This window comes from Balearica regulorum, chromosome 2, assembly GCF_011004875.1.
Source record: "Balearica regulorum gibbericeps isolate bBalReg1 chromosome 2, bBalReg1.pri, whole genome shotgun sequence".
NCBI classification, from domain to species: Eukaryota; Metazoa; Chordata; class Aves; order Gruiformes; family Gruidae; genus Balearica; species Balearica regulorum.
This window is the reverse complement of record NC_046185.1, coordinates 80,417,831-80,443,197: the sequence shown is the minus strand read 5'-3', so window position 1 is coordinate 80,443,197 and position 25,367 is coordinate 80,417,831. Positions and strand designations below refer to the sequence as shown.

Sequence of the window (25,367 nt, the reverse complement as noted above, 5' to 3'; positions counted from 1 at the left end):
TGTCACACTAAATCAGCTTGCGCCCCTACTTAACAAGCAATTTTTAAAAAAAATCCAAATGCTTATAACTGCTGGGATTGAATAGCAGCGGTTTTGTAATACGCAGTTACAAAATACTGAAAGGGTAACAAGTTCTCATCATCTGAGATAAGTGAGGAAATAATCCATTTGCTGAGGGGCCTTTTTAACATAATTCCATAAGGTAAATCTGTGATTCTGGTACTTAATATCTCAATGGACTCAATTACACAAAAATAAAGAAATTTAGTTTTCCTCCCAAGGAGAGCCTGGAGAACCCTTAGAATCAGCTTCAAAGCCCCATTGATCTCTCCATGGCATCTCTATGAAATTATTTGAAATCTAGTATTACTGATACAATCTTTAGTATTATTATGTTTTTCGTTTTCCTTTTGCTTCCTCTTGTGGCTGCATTATGCAAGAGATTGTGCAAACATGAAAAAGATACAATGACTACCCCCTAGAGTTAGCAATTTTGTATATGTATAATACTTTATGATAGATCAGACTTCAAGAATTGATCTAAGAAAGCATTTATATGCATTACTGTTTAAACCCATGTTTTTTATGTAGAAATGTAATATGTGTAATGCAAATGGAAAGATCAGGGTAAGACAAAAGAAAACAGCACTTTGTTAAAAATTATAATTGAAGGCATTTCTCTTTTCAAAAGAAATGAGATAATTGAATATTTTAGATATGATCCTTCCTGTACTCCTGAATGAAGATTTTGAACAAACTTATCAGAGAACCACCTCCAAAGAGATTGTTTTGAGAATTTTCAGTAGATTGTGGACCCCTGAAAGAAATGGAAATAAAATCTGTGTTGTTGCTGGTGGTTTATAAATCCCGATGAATGTGCAGGGAAAGAATCACCAACAAAATTCAAAAGTTACTTATCTTTGTGGGCAGTCTTAACTGTTAAGTACTTGCTAACAGCCTGGGATACCTACACTGTGAAATTCGTGTGGGTACCAGTTTACCTCCTTTTAGTCCATGTAAGCCTAGAAGATTAAGTTACCCAGCTAACTTAAGAAAATGCATTTAAAAAATAAACTTACTTTCTCAGTTTGTAGGGAAAGCTTCAGTCTGCCAGCACAACAAAAGACAGAATTTGGTCTTACTGAATCTTGGAAGGGACCTCCAGAGATCAGCTAGTCCAACCTCCTGCTCAAGGAATGTCCAGTAAGAGCAGGTTGTGAAGGACCTTTCCCAGCTGATGAAGGGATGGAGATTCCTCAGCCTCCCTGGGCAAACTGTATTGTTTGACCTCCCGCATAGTAAAAATTTTCTTCCTTTCATCAGTTGGAATTTCCTGTATTCCAGCTTGTGTCCTTTGCTTCTTTTTCTTAGACTGTGGAACTCCAAGATGAGCCTGACTCCATCTTCTCTACACTGTCCTATTAAGTAGTTTTAGCCAACAGTAAGATCTCTCCTTAACCTTTTCTTAAGGCCCAGAAAATGCAATTCTTGTATGCCATGTGTTTCAGCCCCCCGACTGTCTTTGTGGTACTCCACCGAACTTGTTCCAGTATTGCAATGTCTTCCTTGTACTGGATGCAGTCTACCGTCAGAATCATTTGAGTCTGTAGGAGGAGTCATTTCTGTGGTTGGTTGGCTAGACTTTATCTAACACAGCCCGGGATGTGGTTGGCTTGCTTTGCTGCAAGGGCACATTGTGGACTCATTCTTAGCTTGTCCACTAGCACCTCTGGGTTTTGGAGTTTTTTTGAAAACCTGCTTTCCAACTAGTTGACTCCTGACCTGTGCTGGTGCCGGGGGTTATTTCATCTTGAGTGCAGGACTGTACATTTGCTTTTGTTGAACTTGGAAGGTTCCTGTCCCGCTGTCTATCTGAATAGCAGTCCTACCCTCCAGTATATCGACTGCTCCTCCCAACATCATATTGTCCACAGTTTTTCTGAGAATGCTTTCTGTCCTGTTATTCAGGTTGTTAATGAAGATCTTAAAACAGTGTTGCCCCCAGTATCACCACCTGTGGGACACCACTAGCAACCATCTGCTAGTTGGATATCATACTGGTGATCACCACCTTTTGAGCCCAGCACTCCAGCTAGTTTTCCACCCACCATATCACCCATTTATCTGGTCAAAATCTCAATAAGAATGCTATAGTGAGTAAAAAGTGGGTAAGCTGACATGTTTGTTATTTCAAGCCATGCAGAGTAAACTCTGAAATTCTGAATTAGAAGTGGATAAACACGATTTAACTGCATTTAACCTCAGTGACATCATTGCATATACTTAAGTTACTTCAGGACAAGTTTCACCAAATTTTAAACCACAATTTCAGTGTCACAATGTCTAAGAAACAGGGTCAAATCATCTTATTGTGGAATAAAGGCCATAATAGGATACGTGCCACTGAATTCACTTAGACACACTATTGCGTTATTTACCAGAGAGGAAATTAATAGCTCAAAATGTTGCATTTTTAGTAAGGCACTGTAGTTGCAGATTTCTAAACAGAAATACTGTGGAATGTCTTTAACTTTGTCTTTGGAACTGGTTGCTTCAAAATCAGTGGAAATAAATGTAGTTTCCTTAGTGTTTAGTAGTGATTATTAGACTAATCTTAGTAATCACATGTAGACTAACAGATTCTGATCTGATATGTAATTCAATTATATAGCAATAACATTAATTTTAAATTATATATACACACAAAATATGTATGTGTGTGTTTGTATGTATGTATGCATGTATGTAGATTTTAATCCAACTTTTTACCTGCATCAAAGAGGAAAGAGAAGTGTGTTGGGGAATACACACGCATATGGAAGGGTACTCCATTCATTTAAAAAAATGCATATTATGGCACACAATTGCAACAACCTGAATAAAATCTTGTAGCTGTCAGCTTAATCTTATTCTCATGGAAGCTAAAACAAATTTTTCCATCAAATTCCTGAGAAGCAGGATTCAACTCAGAGTAACAACACACCATTTTTAAGGTAGAGTGAGTAGGCTGCATAGGTGCTAATCATTGTAACAATGTCAAACAATGGTGAGGTCTACTTTAAATCAATGAGTTAAGTATGAGAGCAGCAAAAGTGAAAGTACGACTGGTTTTTACCATGTTAGTAACATCTGGGTAAAATTTTTAGGTGCTTGATAGTGAATTAAGAACTGAATTTTTCTTTTCAGTCATGACGTAGGCTCTAAGCAACTGTTTTAAAGGGACTAATAATCTATTTTGAAAAAGGGAGTTGGATGCTAGTTCAGTCACTTTGGTCCTTTGAAAATGTTGCACTTTCCCCAGTAAGTGTATTTCATAGGAATAAATTCTTATTAAACTGTTATATATAACAGTTCCTTTTTTAATAGTGGAATTTCTATTTTCACTCTAAATGATTGGTTCTCAATTGATTGATTTAGCATGTTTAGGAAATTACAGGTCCCTTACATTAGACATGGTAACTCACCCCAAGGCCACCAGTGGCAGAAGATATTCCTGCTCCTAGGCTCCCTCCAGGCTCTCATTAACACATCACATCTACAGTCAAACCACTTGTGTGAGTCAGCACTGCCTGACTTACAGGTCAAAATAAGCTGAGTGAGCAAAAAATTATTCTTTCCTGTCATAGACAAACTTATTTTAAACAGAATGAGCTCAAACAAGTCACATGAGCGGCCAACATGAGGGATGAAAAAATCTGACTTGGCTCAGTAGTGCTTGTGAGGCTCAAAATGTGCTCATTATCTGATAAACTTTAATACTTGTATACCAGATGTCTGCCCACACCCTGAAAGTTGTTTTATTTTGTTAGAAACCAGCCACCGTAAGTCCTACCATAGTATTACTGCACCATTATAAACTGTTATGTTAGTACAAACCCTCCCTCCTCTCTCCTCCCTGCACCCAAAAAAAAGGCAATTTTGGTAATTCTTTCATGTCTTTTTACTAGAAAATTAGAATAACAAAACAGATAAGCTGCATTCCTCAGCCAGACAGAAACAGGGTACTTTGGAATATGATGGTATCAGATAGGCTGGCAAGCCAGCGTGTATAATTTCCCTATACAGGTATTAAATCTTGAGCAGTTAAAGGTGTTATCTTCTGTTGTACAATACTGTACTGCAATGTCTAACTCAGGCCCCAAAGAAAAGGGCATGTCTCCTGCTCTCTTTTGAGCCACTAACAATCCGAGATACCAAGTACATCACAAGCAAAGCCTTTGAGACAGGGGTTCTGAAGGTGGATTTTTGTGCATTATCCACTGTAGTTAAATCCATTCTTCTGCCTTGGGATTGAATATGTATATGCCTTATACTGAAGAGCTCAGCCTCTTCCTAGGGAGACTGAAACTCATCTCATTCACTTGTAGCCCTATTTAAGGATCTTTTATTCTCCGGGCCTTTTCTGATAAGCTATCCTCAGCTTACGGAAACTTCAAAGCTGAGGCAAAGTTATTAAAAAGAGAAAGAAAAATGAACTGCACCTTTAGTTCAAGCTTCAAACAAGACTAAAATTGATTAAGAGTCAGAAATTCGCTTGGTTGTAACCGTTTCCACATTCTTATGGAAATCAAATGTCTCTTTCGTTAGCCTTTTTATTCTAAAATCTGTTTAAAACTTAAGAGATCAGTAACTATTAGCCTGGCAGTATTAATAAGTCACTGCAATTAGAAACCCTGTGGCTAGAGATTTGTTGTAGAGTTGCCACTGAAGTAAACAAAGAGAATTAAATGGTTTAGAAAGGAAACACAACAAAATCACATCTAGAAGTTAAAAGAGTTAATTTGTTCTCTAAGTTTGTTCAGTTATTCCTGATCAGGAAAACCTTTAAGACTTAGATGTCTTCTTGAGTTGGTTGTTGGCCTGTCTTGCCTTGGCTTCCTTAACTGTAAATGAATAATCACGTGTCTTTGTCATTGCCAGGGACAATTAGTGTGCAGAAAATGCCTAGAGATCATCAACTATAAAAGGCACTATAAGAAGCAAATTGTTATTACAAAATTGATGGAAGTACTTTCAGAAGCAGTAGTACTAATCTGAGAGCTAGGATGATGTGAGCTTGGTTTATTACCAGTCCTGGGGCACATCTTAGATTAGATTGCGGCGGGAGCCCAGGAGAAAGCATCCAAGGTGAGCTGTTCACACACGCAAGATTAGTATCTTGATGGAAAAAGCAGTGCCCTGGAGTATTGGCCCTTGAGTGTGTGCATAACTTGCAGAATAGGTGAGTCAGAGCAGGCACCTACTCCATCTGGCAACGGCAGCAGCTGACCCAGAAGCCATGATTGCCAAATCACCTGAAGGCGGTGAACAAAGAGAAAGAACATCCCCTGGATTATGAAGAGGAGTAGAAGGAGATGAGATATCTCTCTTTTCTGCTTCTCCTGATCCTGAAAGAAAGGGAGCAGACAACATGGAGAGTAAGAAAAGGATAGTAGTCAAATGAACTTGGGGAATTGTGCGGTTTGAAAATGTGAGGAAAAGAGATTCAGAGACCTGGATCTGGTGACTCAGGTTGCTGAATCTGCCATTTCTCTCATCTCACTTGCTTCTTTTCTTGAATCTCTTTTTTTCCTTTCTTCAAACACCAGGAAGTTATGTGGTACATTCCTTTTGCAAGGTCATGTTGCTTTATCTTCCAACCAGTGTACTGCACGCATTCACAAGCTAAGAGGGTACTTTGTCTAAGAAGTATATTTACAGGGCCCCAGAACCACAGAGACCATGAGTAAAGGTATCAAATCATTATGATCCTGAGGAAGATGAAGAGTATTACTGAAAGCAGCTCTCATACTTTGATCGCAGGAGTTTTGAAAATAAGCCGTCTGCACAGGTTCCTGCCAGCCATCATTCTGAGCCCACTTAACCAATAAATTTGCAGAATCAGATGAATTTCACCAAGTATTCTAAGGGGAAACTAACTGCTGAATCAATGGATAGGCCTGTCAGTGAAAAGTGCTATGAGCCAATCCCTCAAGTAACAAGTCCTTCTCCTATTCTGTCAATATAATATATACAACCTCAGTCAATTAATAGTCCTGTCCTGTCTCTCCCAGCACATCACAGGCCTGAACTTTCTGAACTTAACTCCGTGTCTGACCCTGCTCCACTTCAGAATATGCCAGCAATTTTCAAATTCTCTAGATCTTACAACTGCTTTGCAATAAAACCTTATGCTAGTGCCGCAAGGCCCTTTGAGCACAAGTTTCAAAGTCCTAAACCCAAACATAATCTCTTGACAAATGAAGCTCAACATAAACCAGAGTTTCCATCAAAATCTCCCAATTCTCATCAACCAGTTTTGAAAGCACACAGCCCATTGCAGCCTCCTGAGTTCAACAGTGGAATGGATACCTTCACTGTACAGGTTTGACAAGCCTAAATATCAAGCAAATAATGTTAATTCTGTGCCTAAAGGCATTCCTGTAAGCCCTTCAGCACTCGAGTATAGAAGGAAGACAACAGATGCACTTGAAGCTACAGCAAGAGGTGTATTTAACAGTAATGGTGGTGTATTGAGCTCTATAGAGCCCATAGTTAGTATTTTTATACCACAAGGAGCCATTCCAGAGGGAACAGCAAGAAATCTATTTTAAAAGTCTGCAGAGACAACAGTATACTTCCACCTTTGGACAAAGAGGGAGGTGAAATGCTTCTTAGCCCGTTGGTAGTGTGGGCCTCATGGGCTAAAATTCCTGAAGCCAGTGGAGCTGCGCCTGCCATATTGTGGCCCCAAAACCTGGCAGAAAACAAGTCTCTTCCTGGGGATCCAAACTATCTTGTTGGAGCAAGCTGTCTCAGTCCTAATTGACCACTTATAAATATTAAGTTAGCTAACTGAGTAAATAATGTGAAACTGAGATGGACCTTACATATAAATTGAACCACTTTATTTCAAGGCCAGAAAGAGAAGTTTGCAAGTGTAAATTCAGAAACCACAAAAAATACCAGCTGAACCATTTCTTTAAAATCTTTTTATTTTGGACGCTTGGCTCACAATTTTCTTTGTTCCAGTTCCATATAGGAACTGTTGCAGTAGGCCATAAGAAGATGTTATCCCGAACATGCAATGGAGCCATATGTTCAAGAACCCTTATCTTTCTGTCTTGTCTTGATGATCTGCAGCCTCCAACAGAAGCCTTCTCTGCCATATATCTAGTCATTCATGAAGACAATCAGTAAGAATGATGCCGTTGCAGTACAGTACCACAAAGATGACAGCATTATACCTTGTTTGCAGATTAAAGATGTATAGTTAGAGTAGTTGAAGATATTATTGAAGCTGAGATAGCAGTCAGTTTGGTCTGTCTTCCTAGCTATTCTTGTTGCTTTCATTTGGTCTCATTCTAGTTGGTCCATATCTTTCCCGAATTTCAGCATTCAGAATAGTTGTGGTATTCCTCCATAGGCATTGCACAGAGGAACATATCTATATGTTCTGCCAGGAATAATTGTTAATACACTCCTGTATAGCTGTCTTTCTCACAGCAACCCATCTTGTAACGTGCCTATCTCCTGCTCCTCTAGGTCTTCCTGATCCTTTTCTGCAGAGTTATTCTCACTCAGTAGGTGGTTCTTCATTCTGTATTTCAGCAGATAATCATCTCCTGCCTGTGTATAATATTATCCATTTGCCTTTAGTGAATTTGGTCTTCCTAAATCAGGATAACTGAATTCTAAACCAGTCTTTTGAACTTTTTTCAGCCCCTGTCCTTCTCTCTTTCACCAGCCATACCACTGACGGTGACACTGGATGGATACAGACCCAGCAAAGAAGATTGTCTACAGAACTTAGTTTATACGTTTTCTACAGAATTCATTTGATACATGCTTCTGTTCAATGACGAACCATTGGTAACTGTTCTGAATAGAACTATCCAAACATTTTTCATCCTATTTGCATCAGTTCCTGGTAGCTTTCTCATGAGAGTGTTATGTGAGACTGCTCTTGTAGGCTTTACTGATATCAAGATAAGTGAGATCAACAAACTTTCATCCATGAGACCTTCTGCTACAGGATATTTTCTTTTAACCACAAAATGTACAAATATACCATATTTTACTGCTGCATTTGCATTTTAAGAGGTGCAAGTACCAATAGGTTACCAAAAAAAAAACCACCTCTTGAAACATTGTAAGGGACCTCATGTTACTGCTGTCATGATTTTGAATAGTCTGCTCTTCATTTCTGAGTTCTTTCTGTATTGTTGTTCATTCCTGCAGGCTGCATGTCTGCAAGGATAAAGGCTAACATCGTAAGAGTAAACTCCAGCTGCTCTATCAGTGCATTCCTCCCAGGGACATACTCTTATGCCCACTTTTCTCCCAAATTACAAAATGTTTGAAAATTAGCATCAAGTTTCAACTGCCATGACAAAAGAAGCACAGGTTTTTGAGACAGCTAAAACATGGATTAATTTAAAATTTTAATGTACTAGTGGTTTGTGTTGAAGAAAGATTTGGGTGTTAAAGGCATGTGCAGCTGCATAGTAGTATGTGCACGTACCAATACATGGAAACCATCTTATTTTCCATTCCTGTTCTATCAATAAATACATATTTTGTGCTCTGTATTAGCTAATCTTTCCAGTTGCATACTGTTGCTGCCTCCATATCCTAGAATGTGTTCATACCAGAAATAATGCAGTCTGTTGTGGTCTTTATGTAGGCAAAATTACGTTTCAAAATTGTAGTGGGACAAGAGACTAAACATGCATGTGCACACATGAAGAGACACATTCATTGTATTTACATATTAATTTCATTATGAATAGTAGTCTTTTTAGCAAGAGAGCAGCAAAGGGACTATATGTGCCATCCAGTGTATTATGTCAACTATATCAGATATATTACATGTATTTTTTAAACAGTCATCTTCTATTGATATGCAGTTGTCTTCTGTTTTTGCATTGCATTGGCTTTGCATTAGCTTTGGGCAGGAAGGTTGGACTAGACAAACTCCAGATGTCCTTTCCAACCTCAGTTATTCTGATTCTAGATGTACTTATTAAATTTACTTGGTATTAATACAAAGATTTTTTCGTGTGTATCTAAACCCAAATACTTCTATGAATTATAAGGAGAGCATTATCTGACTCAGTCTCTGAAAGGAAAATAATTCCGGGACAAAGAGAACTTGAACGTAAATGACAGATTTATCTACTTTAATTTGTTTTCAGAAGAGGATTTCATAGCTCAGAAGTGGGCCAGGTTCCAAGATATTCTCCAGGATGTTTACTTTTAATATTTGAAGTAAATATGTACTGAGGATATATTTCAGACATTTTCAAAGATAAGAATATGCTTGTCAATAAATCTGGAAGCTAAATATCCAATAGAGTATCACATAATTGCTAAGAGTGTGCTTTAAATTAATGATTTTTAAAGAATCTTTTCCATATGGTTTGTCTGCTATAAATTTCATACAACAGGACTGCAAATATTTTTTATACTGCTGATTATATTAGATAAGGAGCGCATGTTTAAAGGAACGCGTGGCTACACAATATTGCTGTTAACTGCATCTCACTCAAAAGCTGATATGCCAAGAATAATATTCTCTCTCCTTCCCTCATTTTTTTGCACAAAAGTTTCATTTATCTGAGTGGAATTTTTTTGAAGAGTAGGACTATGATATTTAAGATCCATTGAGTTTAGTGATGCCATTTAAATAGAGTATTTAGCATAATTGTCAAAGGAAAGACCAGTGCTATTTGCAAGTGCATTGCATCAGATCCATCACTGTCCTCCAGCTGCTTTACACTGGATTTGATTCATAGGCAGGAATTTTAATTGGGTGTTTCTGCTAAGTCAAATAAGCTGGTAACCAGCTTGTGCTGCAGAAACACCATGGCTAATGGGAGCAAAATCTTTAATTTTCTCACATAGTGAAGACTAATGTTTGCTTGAGACAGTGATAAATGAAGCCTTACCTCACTGCTCCTGCTCAGCTTTATGAGAGCAAGATCATGCCAAAAAACTGTGATTTCTTTTTTGACAATTATAAATACTTCTTGTGGCAATTTATTTTCTTATTTTACCAGATTATTCATTATTGGTTTTTGTTATGGGCTTGGACTTTGTGATACTGCGGTCAGAAATCAGAGTTTGGGATTGGGGTGGGGATAGAGGTAGGAGTTAGGAGTCAGGCGTAGGGTTAGTGGTCAGAGTTAGGGTAAAGGCTTAACAAATGTGGTCTGACAATCGATGTCTCATAACCTGAATCCCCCTTACAGCCACAAAATCACCCTTCCTTGTTGTCTCAGCTCTCTCACACCCTTCACATCTTCATGTGCCAGCCTCCAGCTCCTGCCTACTCAAGTGCTGAAGCACAAAGACCCCCCAGACCCCAAGGCCCTGCCATGTCACCCTGGCCTGCTTCACTTCTGTCCTCCCTCTGGCTGCCTGCAAACACATTCTATTGCCTCACAGCGCCGGACGAATCAGCTTCCACCTCACAAATGCCTGCCTGCTTCCCTGGCAGCTTCTGCCAGCACAGCTGTCCTCACAGCTGACACCGTAGCTCTGACCTGTCGCCCCCATCTCTGCCTCAATGGCCCGGCTCTCCCCCGGGCCTCTGCCCACCTCCCAGGCACAGGCACCTGAGAGCTGGGGTAAACGTGCAGGGCCACGAAGGAGGGGTTGGGCTTAGGTTTTGATCTTCTGCGCCGGGTTAGGGTGAGGGAGTTGAGCTTGCCTTTCAGGGGTTAGGCTTTGGAGTTAGAGAAGGGTTTTGGGTGAGGGTTGGGGGTTCTGCGAAGGGTTTGTGGTAAGCAGTTAGGGTATAGGTTGGGGGCTGAGTCAGAATTAGCAGTGAGGGCTAGGGTTAGGGTTAGGGACAGCAATAGCAATTGAAGGCTAGTGACCAGGCCAAGGGTTTAGGGTGGGGATAAGATAAAGGGTTAGGGTTTTGGTCTTCGTTTTTGCGATAGGGCTTGGTGTTAAGGATTAGAGATGGGTACTTGGGTAAGGGTTAGGGGCTGGGTTATGAGGTCTTAGGGTTAGTGGCCAGAGTTAGGGTAGTGGCCTAAATGTGGTCTCACATTCGCTGTACAGGCTACATTGCTATCACTTTAATTGCCAAGAAAAATCTAAAAAAAATCCGTGAGTCAGCAGCGTGCCCCAGCAGCAAAAGGTGCCAACAGCCTCCTGGGCTGTTAGGAGTGTTACCAGCAGGTTGATGGGAGGTGATTTTTCCCCTCAGCACTGGTGAGGCCACACCTAGAGTGATGGGTCCAGTTCTGGGCTTCCCAGTACAAGAGAGACGTGGATATAATGGAGAAGGTCCAGTGAAGGGCCTCAAGGATGATCATGGGGCTGGAGCATCTGTCCTATGAGGAGAGGCTGAGAGAGCAGAGTCTGTTCAGCCTGGAGAAGAGGAGGCTCAGAGTAATCTTACCCATGTATCTAAATGTCTGATGGGAAGGTGTAAAGAGGACAGAGTCAGACTCTTGGTGATGCCCAGTGTCATGACAAGGGGTCATGGGCACAAATTGAAGTACAAAAAATTCCACACGAATATAAGAAAACACCAAGCTGACCCTACTTTGAGCAGAGTGGTTGAACCAAATGTTCTCTAGAGGATCCTGACAACCTCAAGTGTTACATGACTTATAAGGAAGTTATTTACATCAATTTTTTGTTTCATTTTTGTTCACAGAAGCGTCAAGGTCCACAGTCAAGCATGACTAAGCTAGGCACCTCGTTCATGCATGGTTGCACCTCAACTTTATACTCTTAGCCCTTTGGGAAACAGAAGCAGAGGTGGGCTAGTCTTTCTAACATAGGGAACTTAGTCTTTTACATAATCAGTGAATTACCCTGTTAGTTTATGGTTGTCCTTGCATTTTATTCAAAATACAGGGTCTGTATTTCCTTCTCAAAACTCTGAGAAGTTCTCTACAATCCTGAGAAAGAGAAAAAAACCTCCTAGTCCAAGTTTACAGATTTTGCAGCACAAGGCAGTAATTCAGCTCTGTGTACCAAAAGAATGTGCAGTGGTGTTGTTCAGAGCTCACCTGCTGTTTGGTAGATCTAATGGGCAACATGAGGAAAATAAATTGCCTCATTACTTACTCCTCTCAGGAGAAAACTTACAGGATGTCTTAGATTGTGTGCTACTCAGGGTGCTCTTAAAGTGGTATGTTTTATACCTTATTTGGATTTCATAACTCAGGATTATTCTAGAAATAATCAGAGTGCTAATTTTAATTAGAGGAAAACGCATACTATTAGCATGAGTCATATATTTGCGTGCAAAATTTTTCAAGGTGACACAACAGTTGCTGTCACAAAGGTAACATGATATTCTGCAAATTTAATGTATTATTTGCAGTGGAGCAGTCTATCAAGAAATAGTTTACATTTGGGAATATTGTCCTCTGAATCCCCTGTGGTTAGGTCAGCATTCTATCTGACCTCTTGCCTGTTCTAACTGAGAGCATTTATTTTTCTGCTTTGTTTGTTGTTGTTGTTAAGTCTTTTCTAGCACTTCAAACCTGATCTCCCATCCTTCCCCTGCAATGCAGAGTGTAGTTTATATTCTGCCATGTCACAGCAAAGTAGCAAAGCTGATGAGTACAAGGAAAATTTTCACTCTGACTCCACTCCAGTCTTTCAGAGCTCTCTGATCATTTAGAATTAGGCATGTAGAGCTGGGGAGCCAGCTGGTCTCCAGAAGATTCTTCTTTTCCTCAAGTCTGGAGAGAGGAAAAGACTTTTGGAAGACCTGCCCAATTCTCCCCTTCTATTTGGGAGTAGCAGAGATGAGCCAGCATTGCAGAGGTCTTAGAGCAGTGAACTTGAAAGATCTAAGAGGTTACGGGCTTTGCCTTAAGCAGATATCCTCTGTCCAACTTGATTTCCAAGGAGATCAAGTCTGGCATATCAACTCTAATGTGTGGACTCTCTGATTCTTGCTGTGTGGGCAATTGCATCCTCATAGAGGTAAGAGAAGGAAATTCAGTGAGTGCACAGTCCTGAGAATCCTACCTCTGTGTGTTGCTCAGATGTAGGTGAGCAGCTGTGACTCAGGTTTAAAAAACAGTAATTTAGTGACACAGAGCATGCTCAAATGGTTGTCTGGAGGCAAGGTTTCTTTGAGGACCACAAGAGAAAAGACTTGATCAGCTACTAGCCTGAAGATGCCACCTGGAGCTGTTACCTTGAAAGGAACAGCAAGTAGCACAGCCCAAAACCAAGTCACCTTGTGAACCCTTTGACTCTCACCTCTTGAGGAAGCACCAACAGAACTGTGCTGTAGTAGATCTGTACTCTGATGGAGGGGTCGGGACTAGGATTTATTTGTCACAATTTCTTTAAACGCAGCTAATAACGAGCTGTACAACAAAGAAGAGCTGAGGAAGTTTTTTATGAGAAAGGTAAAAACTAGGCATGTTGTAGTTGAAACAAAAAATAATATAATATACATTAGTTAAGGAAGGTTATCAGATGCATTTTTGCCCTTCCCATGAGCATACAAAGTTTATATTCACTCTGCACCATATCCTTGCTTACATACCTATTATATTCAGGCCTTAAATTGTTGTAGCCTCAGGTGAATTAAAATATAAAACTACAATATAATTTGCTCTTTTCAAATGACTGTGTCACTAAGAACACAAAGCACTCTGTCGAGAACAGGAATTAAACTGAGTCAGAACATTAGTACTTTCTGCAAAATCAATTGACCTCTAAAAAATACCTACAACTGACTACCTGTCCACTTTCTGCATGACCAGTGTGAGAGACCACATTGCTAATAATTGTACCTAGCTTCATTACTACAGCAGATCTTTGTATGGTCTGTTTTAGTTACACTGATGCATTAAGCAGTTCAACTGATGGACACTGTGTCTTCATGAGGTCTTTGCTAACAATTCCAGATTGCAGGAAAAAAGCAAATGCTGTATTGTACTCTTACCCTTTCGTGGATAAATTGTCTTTGAAGCTTTTAAAAATATTTTTGAAACATTTAGCACTTTTGCTGTTCTTTTACTTGTTCTTTTTCTTTTCATTTCTGTCCTTCTCCCAGTCATTGACATCTGTGAAATTAGTGTATAGGTTCACTGAGCCTTAGATACTAACCAGGATTTTGTTATTAAATATAAACGATTTTATTGCATGGCGCACAATAAAGCACTGTGAAGTACTGATATGTATCCTCAGTATTGTTTTGCCATCGTGCACAGAGTAATCATCTTAACTGTTCAATGTTAGTGATAAGTAACGTTTCAACATTGCAGTAATTAAGGAATATATCAATATTATGGTATGACTTGGAGTGGTTTTGATATTTGTTGGAAGAGTTGTTTTCAAAAGACACTGTCCCTTTACCGTTATTTTTATTTATTGAGCTAACACATTTACATCTATACATTTTATTGAATCTTTAATAACAGACTGTATCATGAGGATCCATTTTGAGTTTATTTCTCTTAACATTTTAACGTACATCTCTAAACATAAGAATTTTTGTACGTTTCACCATCATGTTGTATCTTCGTATAAAGGCATGCAAAAATAATCAGTCTTTCAGACCATACAATGGGGACAAATTTGTTCATGAGTTTCAGGCAATATTATAACACAAGTGAAGAAGAAAAAGAATAGTAGCAAATAAATAGCAATTGCTTCATGGACAGTTAAAGCAGGATAATGTCTAGTTGCAATTCACTCTGGATATATCAGTCTCCTGTCAGAATCTTGTTCTGTTTTGAACACTAACTAAAAACCACAGTAAAAAAGGAAAGGTACTTCTTTATGAATCCGATTTAATACCTTTTGACATTGGTAGACAGGCTCATTAATTTCAATGGGTGTTGGATCAGGGCATAGATCTTGAAGCCTAAACTTATTTTTCGAAAAATAGATTACATTCTTATTTCTTCATTATGGCCTAATTTAAAGTCCCTTGAATCAGACTATTAACAAAATATTATTCTATCTCAGAAAATAATACACATAAAACTAAAATTCCACTCAACACTCACATAGCACTTTTCCTCTTCAAAGCACTTTAGAAATACTGATTAATCGTAACATTAATTAAATGACTATGGTTTTTATAATTCAGCTTTCCAAAAGTTTTATTCTCTGCAGGGAGCAAGGAGGAGGATAGCAAGGGACTAAAACCAGCTCCAGTAATCAGAAAACTTAGCCTGCAGCAATTAAACTGAGGAATCACTTCCCTTTGCAGAATCTTTTTTACCTTGGGCTAGTGGAAAGATGAAAAGGAAAGATGACAGTGCAGTCTAAACGAGGAATAAATCTGTTGGTGTGTAAAGAAGCTGATTAATTAGATATATTTGCGCTACCTGGGTCAATTGGTAGGCTAACAACTCCTTTCCATGCCTTTTCCAATTTGTATACCTGGCAGGAAATGTAAACAAAATTAATTAAAAAGGAAGTTATTTGAGTGATTGCCCACATGAACTCCATCCATTTGCGTGCAAGATCAAATTCCTTGGATCCAAGAACAAGAAAGCCTGGGTCTGTCATTTTTGTTCCCAGCCAAAGCTGAGACTGCAAGGGAGACAGCCAGAGCCACCACCCAAATCCTTTTTTCTGGCCAGGGGAGAGGGAACGCCATAAGAGCAGTAATATCTGTGGTTTGTGACAGTTTACCTTAATAAATGCTGCTGCTTCCTTTGGTGCTAAGTGTGACAAATAGAAGCGTATTGGTGGTTTTGGCATTAGCTCCGTTGAAGCCAGCTGAAGTGCTTCTGCATGCAAAGTGTAGACATAGATCTAGCCTTTAAAGCACATGTTGGGACAGATATGCTGTATGTTTATGACCAGCTAAAGAGCCCTGGAAGTTCTTTTATCTCTAGGTCTTGAGACAACTGCTAATATAAAGCCTGAATATCTGCAGTCTTGCTGTGTGAGAGAAATGCACAATATGAAGGTATTGGATTGAGGAAGGAGTAAAATCACTAGTAGGAGCAACAGTAGGTTAAATATTTGTTTATGGAATTGAAATATACAAAAGAGACAACAAGAGTAGTACAAAAGCAATGGCTTTTAAACACACTGGTACTTTCAAGTCTAAAATCTATGCTTGCAAGCTAGCTAAAATTTCCTTTAGTTCAGAACATTAAAGAGCAGGAGCCAGGGGGAGTGGGGAGGGGAGTCACGGGCATGCAGGGGTGTGACAAAAACAGGATCTAGCTGAGCATCAAACTGAAGGTGTTTAAAGCAACATGAGGAGAGGATGGAAAAGCTTGGCAGACAAGGCAGATGCAGAGATCTGCATTAAGTATCAGATATGCAAGAGATGGCGAAGGAACATGAAAGCTTAGCGGTTAAGACCTAAAGGGCTGAGGGGGGTACAGCTTAAGGAAGAAAAAATGTCAGTCATGTAATGGAGGGGACAGGGGGCAGCCCTGAGAAGGTGAGTTGAAAGCAAGAAAAATGATCAGCCAGAGGGGGGCAGGAAATACATGAAATAGAAAAGTTACATTTCTAGAAGCAGAGAAGCTGAAAGAAGAAGGTGGCTGGGTTAAAACGCAGCTTCAGGAAAGTAAGTCTATGAAGGATCATGGATCTGAGAAAGCAATTTGCTGAAAAGGAATGATTGCATTGCACCCAGTTGTGATTTCCCATGGCACGTTCAGGGTGAAAATACCAAAATGCTTCTCTTTTGTCTTTGTCTAATGCTACTAGCTCCTATACAGAGTGCTCTTCCATCCCTGTTATGGCTGTGCCCTTTGTCATTCCTAGTTTTCCTCATGCCATACCTTTCTCTTGCAAAATACAGAACCAGCATCTTTCATCTTTTTTTTTTTTTAAAAAAAAGCTTCTATATTGGTTATCCTTTCAGATATTTGATTCTTTTACCAGTAAATCTCAATTGACATTGCCAACATAGATATTGGTGGTTCATGTACTTTCATCGCTCTATGAAAGTTTGAGGGTTTCTTCCCTGAAACTGTAAAAGACGACTATTCCTCCTCCCTGTAGGGCTTTATATGCTACACTACCTGTGGCTGAATTTATTCTTGATAAAAAAGATTTTAAAAAAAGAACACTAGTGAATGGCACATCACATACAATGCATCAGGGAAGATACTGTTCCCCTTTGTCGTGGTCCATACCGAATACCAATCTTATATCTTGAAATCTTGCTGCCTGTCATCAGAGGTGGTGGAAAAGTAAAAAGAGTGTATCGTTTTTCTGAGGGGCAGAGGGAATCTGAGACCTCCACCTGATCTTTTGTTCTGTCTCAGCAGCCATGAGCAAAGTGCACTTGGGTGCTTGGGGGCACAGGAGAGCCTGTGCGTGTAATGGGTTTTATTCTTTCTGTCTTCTCCAAAAATAATTTATCTCCACAGAGTCTTAAAATTTAAGTTCAAATAAACCTGCAAGGAGGTGAAATGCAGTATTGTTCTCTAGCTCAGAGCATTCATCCCAATTTAATTGGCAAGCTAGGCTTAATGTGGAGCAGCTAAAGCAGTGGCTCCAGCTCACGAGTTTTGAGGTGCTTACTCAAACCAGTCTAAGTTAACTCATCACTCATTCCCTTACAAATGGTTAGGCTGAGATGATAATTTTTTTGATAGGTAAAATTGCAGTAATGTAGTCAATTAACATTATGTAGTGAAATGTCTTCATATGCTTTACTCTGAAGTGCCAGAGTTTACAAGTGTTTGTGCACATCCCTAACATAAAAAGTAAAATGACTTGGGTACCTAAAAAACATTTTTGGCCAAACATTGAGAATGGGATTCAGGTGCCTAAAGATAAGCATGAAACGTTAAAGACCGTAGGGTATCCTACCTTGTCTCCATCTGCTTTTCAAGAAGACTGTGTATCTTCTGTAGGTCTACTAACTCTGCTCAGATATCTCAGATATCTAAGGGAATTTGAAAGTGCATTAGTTCACTATGTTTGGACACATGACTTGCCCCCTACATGCCTAAAAATGGTTTTACCTTTCCTTTTACACCTTAATCCTAAACTGATCCAAAATCCTCTGTTCTCTGACACTTCCTAGAAGTGGTGAGGCCCATGCTTTTTGCGGCGCATGCTTTTCAGTCCTACTTCTCAGGTTTTTTCCCACTTTCCTCTTCCAGTGCTACTTCATGCACAGTGGTCTTAGGAACAAGAAACTGATGTTGTGATGAGCAACACCACAGACCACGAGCTAGCACTGGTCAGGCCGTGTGGGTTAGACAGTAGCCACTGCCTTTGAGTTTCATAAATCTGCTCTGTCAACAACTTAAGTCATGTCAAACCAGACTCCACCAGACAAAGGGAAGAGAGAGTAGTATACAAACTCTTGTGACTTACAGTTCCTTCACATATAATGTACACTGTAGTCATCAGTGCTAGAGACTATATGTTATGGAGTGGGGTGAACAGCAGTCACTGGCTCAGTGGTTGCAGTGGAAAGACTGGATGGAGGCAGTCATGTCATACAGTGCTGAGCGAGAGGGCGTTAAACTTTGTGGTGGCTAATGACCCTTATTTCAGTTTGTGCTGCTCTGTCTTCTGAAATAGGGGTTCTCCTTTATAAACCAACATTGCCCCATCAGGCAGGTTATTTCTTGTTCTTGACTCACCTACACCTTTCCTGGTGCTCCCCAAAGTCTGAGGAGTCATCTAGTCACAGGGACAAGTGTCTCTCAACCTCAGTGCTGCAGCCTTTCTTGCTTTCAAAAATACAACTTTTGTCTCCTTCCATCCACTGCCTTTGCTGCTGACCCAACAGCTCTGACATTACCGTGCTTCATCTTCTTGGGTTTGCTTCCTTCTGTGTCCCACAAAATATTGCAGGTGTTTGGCTCTAAGACCAAGAGTTCAGTATGTACTCTTCCAGTGTTCAGAGAAGGGACAGGGCCCTCTGGAACAGCGACAGCTGGACCCTGAGGGGCACTTTCAGGTGCTACACTAGTGCCAATACTGATTATCAGTTACACCTTAAAACCACAGTATCTGACAAGAGAAAGCGTGGTGCACAAATGAACTATTTATCAAATATGGTAGTGGTATTTCTGCCACTGCTATCATGTGATGAATGCACTCTAATTTATTAGACTATCAGTTGAATACACTGACTCATGATCAAAATTTGTTCCATCCGAATTAAGTAGACAGTTTTGGCACATTTATTAAGTAATGATTGAAAGTAATAATAAAAGCTCTCCCTGTAATATTCTTTCCATAAAGATTGTGAAATGCTGTAGTTTAATGCTATTAAAAACCCAAGGATGATGAAAATGCACAGAAACACGTATGTCTGGAAACTGAAGAGGAGCACACGTGTTAGAACGAAGAGAACAAAATTCACATATATTGTGACATACAGACACCAGTAGATCTGGAATAAGGTATCTGTAGCATTACAACAAAATATGGTGGCATTTTGCTATTTTTACATTATCCAGCTACACGATGTGAATGAATGGGTATCTTTGAGAGGGGAAAAAATGGTGATGTATTACTTTTATTAGAGCAAGCTCTACCTGTAGGACAGGGTTCTCAGTTTGAATTAATATCTGTTTGAGGTTTCTTGTGTTTTCAATAGGTTAATTTTCCTAGTCTTGTTCTCTCAAACTAGGAACCATGTCAAAACTATTTAAGAAATATGCCAATGTGTCAAAGTCATTTTTCAGAGATGAGTGAAAATGGAAATGAAGTCAATGGGGTTACATCAGCTGTGAATTTGTCTCAAGGCAATAGTAGGGAAATATTTCCGGAAGTGGAACCTTATCTGTGACGATTTTGCTCCTGTTAAATCTACCAGAAGAATAGTTTGCTCTATGGTTTTGCTCTGAAGGCAGAATCTCTCTTAGGACAGCTATCAGTTTGATCATATGAAGGAAAAAGTTTCCTGAATTAAGCAAGGGAGGCATGTACTAAGGTACTAATCAGACTTTATCATGCCAAGTAAAAGGTTTTAAGTCTACATTGTTGAAATGTTTAGGAAGCAAACGTTATCATCTCACAGTCAAAGACTTAGTGTATGGCGATAGATGAATCCTGCTCTCTATATAAAAGTGATGGAAGTCTTATCTTAGAAAAATAAATTTTAAATGTGTAGTGTCACAAAAACACTATCCCAAACACCTACAGGACATCTTTCCTGTGACACTGCCTGCAAATTATGGCTATGTAATGTCTTTGTTCCTTCCTTTATGAGTGAAATTGAACAAATAAACATAATTTTTCCTTGTCAAGCTGGTGGTTATATTTAACCATACTACATAAATCCTCTTTAAAAGCATCAGATCAGTTTTGGGTCTTATAATGTGTAAAGTTTCTCAAATAACAAATCAATTTATTTGTAGATCAAAGCAGTTCTGTATGAACCCTAACAAAAATTAACACTATTTATTTTTAATACCATTCTCACACACATCCTCCTCTCTTCCCAGCACCCTCATCGATTCTCACTTCTTCAGCTCAGGGAGGCTTCTTGAGCTGCAGGTTGAATTCCCCAGCCTTCCTACCAGTAGTGCTAGATAAAACTTTGCTGACAGTACAGGCCTAGTTTCCATTATAGGTTTCAGTCTGCTTTCAGAAGAGGTTCTTAATGTCAAAAAAATAATTCTAAATGCAAACACTCTGCAGATTGTAACATACGCTAATGGAAAAGTCAAGGATAGCATATGTTGTCAGCTGTGTTGGGCTGATGTAGCAGTAGCTGTGCTTTCGTTGGCATTGCTCGACATTTACACCACTCTAAACTAGAGCAGGCTTTCTTCTAAAGCTAAAGCTAGAAAACATGACTCTTCTTCATGTCTATTGTAAAGCAGCAGGAATATAATTGAGCTAAGAGAAGTTAACTAATAGCTGGTTTTTTTCTATGAATGTAATACAGTAATTTCTTAACTATATGTATGGTTTTAGAAAACAGATTTGGAATGCAAGCAAGTTACTGTGAAATGTTTTCTGCAGTATAAAGAATAGTCCTTAACTTTTAATTTTCCTGACTTAACTCTGTATTAAAGCAAATTTACTACTATTTCAATATAAGTTCCTATGTTTTGAATTAAGTTAAATTAGTGACACATTTTTTATAGCTAAGGCAGGTTTTTTCCTCATCCCAAATACATTTTCAAATAGTTAACAAAGTCTTTGAAGTACTAAAACCACAGAAAATCTATTAACAGTTCACTTGTTAATAGATTTTAAGACCACGTAAACAGTGGCTTAGATCAACTCTATAGCGCAGCCACTCCCCTCTTCTTCCAGCTAGTGTGCCACCTTTTTCTGGTGAACCTCCGGAAGGACAGTTTGAGCCGTGATGCGCATCTGTGCAGGTCAGTTGCTTTACCTGCATGTGTGAGCAGCTCGGTTGGAGGTGGCAGTTCTGGCTCTTGCTGCACCTTGGGGACAGGGTGGGGAGGAGGAAGAAGCCTGTCTGGCTCACAGGCAGCGCCTGGCCTGGCATTGTAATACAGGTTCTGAGAGGGGGGGTCTTCAAACTGGACACCAGCTTGCATAGCTGCCACAGCTGTAGTACGCTGACTAGATTTTAGATCTACAAAATGTGCACTGTGAGTGTTCTGGCACTTTCTATCCAAAGGCTACGTTTGATGCAAATTGTAGGGAAAAAAAGCCAAAACCACTCAGAATACATTTTTGTTTAAATATGTAACTGATAAAGAACTGAATAGTAGTATTAAGCTGGAATTACTACAGCTGCTCAAAATAACTGATGCTGTACTGTCTCATTGTTACAAGTCACCTATAAAAAGCCTAGTTTCCTGATTTGAAGTGTCTTAACACTGATTTGATCTTCTCAAGCCTAAGTATGTGCACAGTAGAAATACTAGAACTGTTGAGCGTTAACATGTCCAGAATGCTTATAACATGTTTGACTCTGTGTATTTTAATTTTCCTACTGAGCTTTTCCTGATAGCTCCAAAGCCTTAATTTATTGTAAGAAGCATCTTGTGTGTTTAGGCATGTGTACTGGCATGAATACTATTGCCTGGAATGCTAGGCGAGGTCCAGGAGATAAATCCGTTTGGGGCAGCTATCCAGATTTCCTTATACCCACAGCCAAGGCACATAGTCTTTGGCTGCTAATGGAATCATCATTGTCATCTGGTTCCACCAGAGGACCGCGACAGCGAGATGCTCCGTTGCACTTTAAGGAAAGGAAAACGGAACATTGGTCTGTTCTGGATGTGTGTACAGGAAGAAGCAGAACGTCTCACCGATCTGATTTATCTACTTGTACATACTCCTGACCAGTGGTGGACAGTGCATTACAACAGTAAAAGCTGCAGCAAATGATAGTTTATTTTATTTTTTTGATACACAAGCTTAATTTACTATATGCTACAGCCTGAAGTAGGCACCATAAGTGATAAGCAACTATTAATGTGTTCATATTACATACAACAAACAGATGCAGATGAAAATAGCATTTCAGGCTGTTCCTGAACCGTGTTTCATACATTTGTAGGGGAAAAAAAGAATTTCAGTTTGCTCAAACAAGCCATTTCTAAAAGAAAAAAATATGTTAACATCCGTACTATATCTGATATTAATACTATTGCTGAAAAGCTGATAATGCAAATGACCAATTAAATATTAAGTTCAAAGAAGTAAAAATGTTTGAGGACAAGATTTGTATCTGAATTGCAGCACACCAGTAAGATTCAAATCCTGCTGTACACATTTTGTTGGTAATGTTATGCTTTTCTATAATCAGTAGTGGTTTTACATGATACAGAGTTTCTAAGATCTCATATTACCACAAAATCTATTTGATAACCTTTAAGTGTAACATTCTGGTACAGACATTTTTGGTTTTATCTCTACTAAGAATATTTTGTTCCAAATGACTGGCTGTATGTCTACCACAGCAGGCGAAATTGTGAGAAATAAAAATAATTTAACATTTGATAGCTAAGATGTGATTTTCCTCTTACCTCTGCTTTGAGATATGGACACACAGCACTGAATTTATGAATTCAGAAATAAGATTTTTAATAAGTACTCACAAATACTAATTGATCAGAATTTAAGTTATAAAAAAATCTGATTAAATTATCATATTATATACAATAATCATACCTGATTATTTCATTCATAAAATGTGATGTAGATGAGATTACTAATTATTTTTCCCAATTTTCCTGTCCTTTTCATCCTGCATGATACACTCTCATGGTGATTGCTGTATGCAAATTCCTAGCACAGCTGCACTGAAGGTGATTCAGAGTTGTTTCACTGACCTCAGCAACAACTTTGCCAGGCCCTCATTCTCTCTGATCTTGTCTTCATTGTGTTGAAGGACTGAGCTGCCATTTTACCATAATAGTGACCCTCTAGAACTGGTGTGAGGCTTCTTATATACTGGAAGCTTCTGGTGCTGGTGTGAACCTTACCCTACATTTTTTTATATATGTATAATTTTTATTATTTTTTTTTAAAGCATTACGTGACTTTCAGGTGCAATTTAAAAAAAAAAATCATTGAAATATGAAAAAGGTTATAATAATCAACAAAATTTCTTTTTCACATCTTCAGTTCAATGTGAACGTTTTAAAAAATCATTGCACCTTTCATTTCTAGAAGTTAGCATTATATAAAATAACTCCTTACTAATTATCAGACAGGAACAGATGTCAGAAAGGCTTTCTTTCTGGTCAGTACCATGCATACAACTAAGGATGCAGTCCAGTGTCATCTCTGAGTACTGAATAAGCAATAAAGTCATAGAAACACTAATAAACCCAGTTAAATTACTGCATGTAGTACAGAATTAACCTTGTTCAGTGAAACTGGTCCTTCAGAGAAGACTTTTTCACAAATAACAGCAATGTCATTGGCTTTGCAGTCACTGTAGTGTTTTTAACAACTGATGCACATTTTATTTATGGTAACTTGAGTTATGAGTTGTGTGATGGGAGATAAGAACTTGCCAAGCTCTGTAAGTTGTGGTATTCAGGTTATCTTTATACGTATACTTGGCCTTTACTATCACCATTTCATTCTCCTCAGGACATGATGAGGCCACACTTGAAGTCTCCAACTGATTTAATATGGAAATGCTAACAGAGTCCCTAATGTGTGAAATGTTTGAACATGCAATCGTATAAATGTGGCTTGCTCCAAAATAGTATCAGTAGCCAATTAGATTACATGCAGTGATGCAAATAGTGCTAATATTCTTGCGTGTTTTCCCTGTACTTCTTCTCCGTCACCCTTTATTGCTCTATCTTCTGAATTCTCCCTTCATTTTCTTTCAACAAAGGCAAGTATGCCATGAGGGATCTGGTCCACCGACTGCCAGGCGCTAACAACAGCAACAGCTCAGCAAGCAAGGCCATGTCTGATGACACCGTTACTGCCATTTGCTGCACTCTGCATGAAGTCATCACTAAAAACATGGAGAATGCCAAGGCCTTACGAGACGCAGGCGGCATTGAGAAACTGGTTGGCATATCTAAGAGTAAAGGAGACAAGTATGTTTTGCAAAATCACCTTGCACCTTTTTTTAACATCTCCAGTAGTTATTACTAGTCCTGAATGTGTTTGCCTCCTCTGTGCAATCATGAGTTGAATACTTTAGTTTCAGCGGAAATCATATGCCCAGTGTGAAAGGTGACAAGAAACAGACAATACCAATAGCAATAGTCTCTGCTGTGGTTTATTTTTGATGTACTGACAGCAGTGCATGGAGCAGTTTAAGGAAGAGTAATTATCTACAGTAACTGCTACCTCTAAGCACTTCCAGAAGATCTTGAAAAACATTAGGGACCAGAGGTGTTGGCCTGAACCTTGCAGAAGGGGTGACGTGCAGGTGGAGGGATCCTGTGAAAGGAAGGGACCTCAACGCAGTTCTGTTACTGCTCCTCTTGCTCTGGAAATAAAGAACATAAAGTCTCTGTCCCTCTTCACAGCACCCTTTTCTCTGCCACCAGCTGCTGGTAAGGTGGAGCATAGCAGAAACATGGGTCCATGGATTTTCCTAGCACCTTGCTTCTGAGAGAGCATTAGGATACCTGCAGGCTACTTTGTGAGGCACCAAAACATGCAAAAAACTTACACATGACTGTGACATTTTCAGAGCAGCTATGGTTTCATCTTGTCTGTTTTCCTATGTACACACTCTTCATGAAGAGTTCACTCTTTATCCTTCTTTTGCCTAAAACAGATAGCCTGGTTCTCATATTTGTCAACCTGCAGAAGTATAGTGCAATGGGACTATGGCAGTTTGAAAACAAAAAGCCTTCACTGTAGTGTACAAAACCCATCAGTCCACCTACTCGAAGCTGTCATCATACAGCCTACTGCAGCATCAGAGCTCTAAAAGAGCCCCACAAAACCAGGCCACAACTTGAAGGAAAGATTTATGCACCCTACATTTGGTATGAGAACTTATGCTCACCTATGTGATCGGAGCATTG

General features: G+C 39.2%; 1 protein-coding gene across 7 annotated transcripts in view; it reads left to right on the top strand.

The window, feature by feature from the left end:
• The window catches only part of CTNND2 (catenin delta 2), a 692,458-nt gene that overhangs the window by 627,567 nt on the left and 39,524 nt on the right, over positions 1 to 25,367 (top strand). For all 7 annotated transcript variants that reach the window (XM_075744821.1, XM_075744820.1, XM_075744818.1 and 4 more), the window contains one exon: positions 24,212 to 24,422. In XM_075744821.1, coding sequence (XP_075600936.1) covers positions 24,212 to 24,422 — 211 coding nt within the window. The remainder of the gene's footprint in view (positions 1 to 24,211; positions 24,423 to 25,367) is intronic.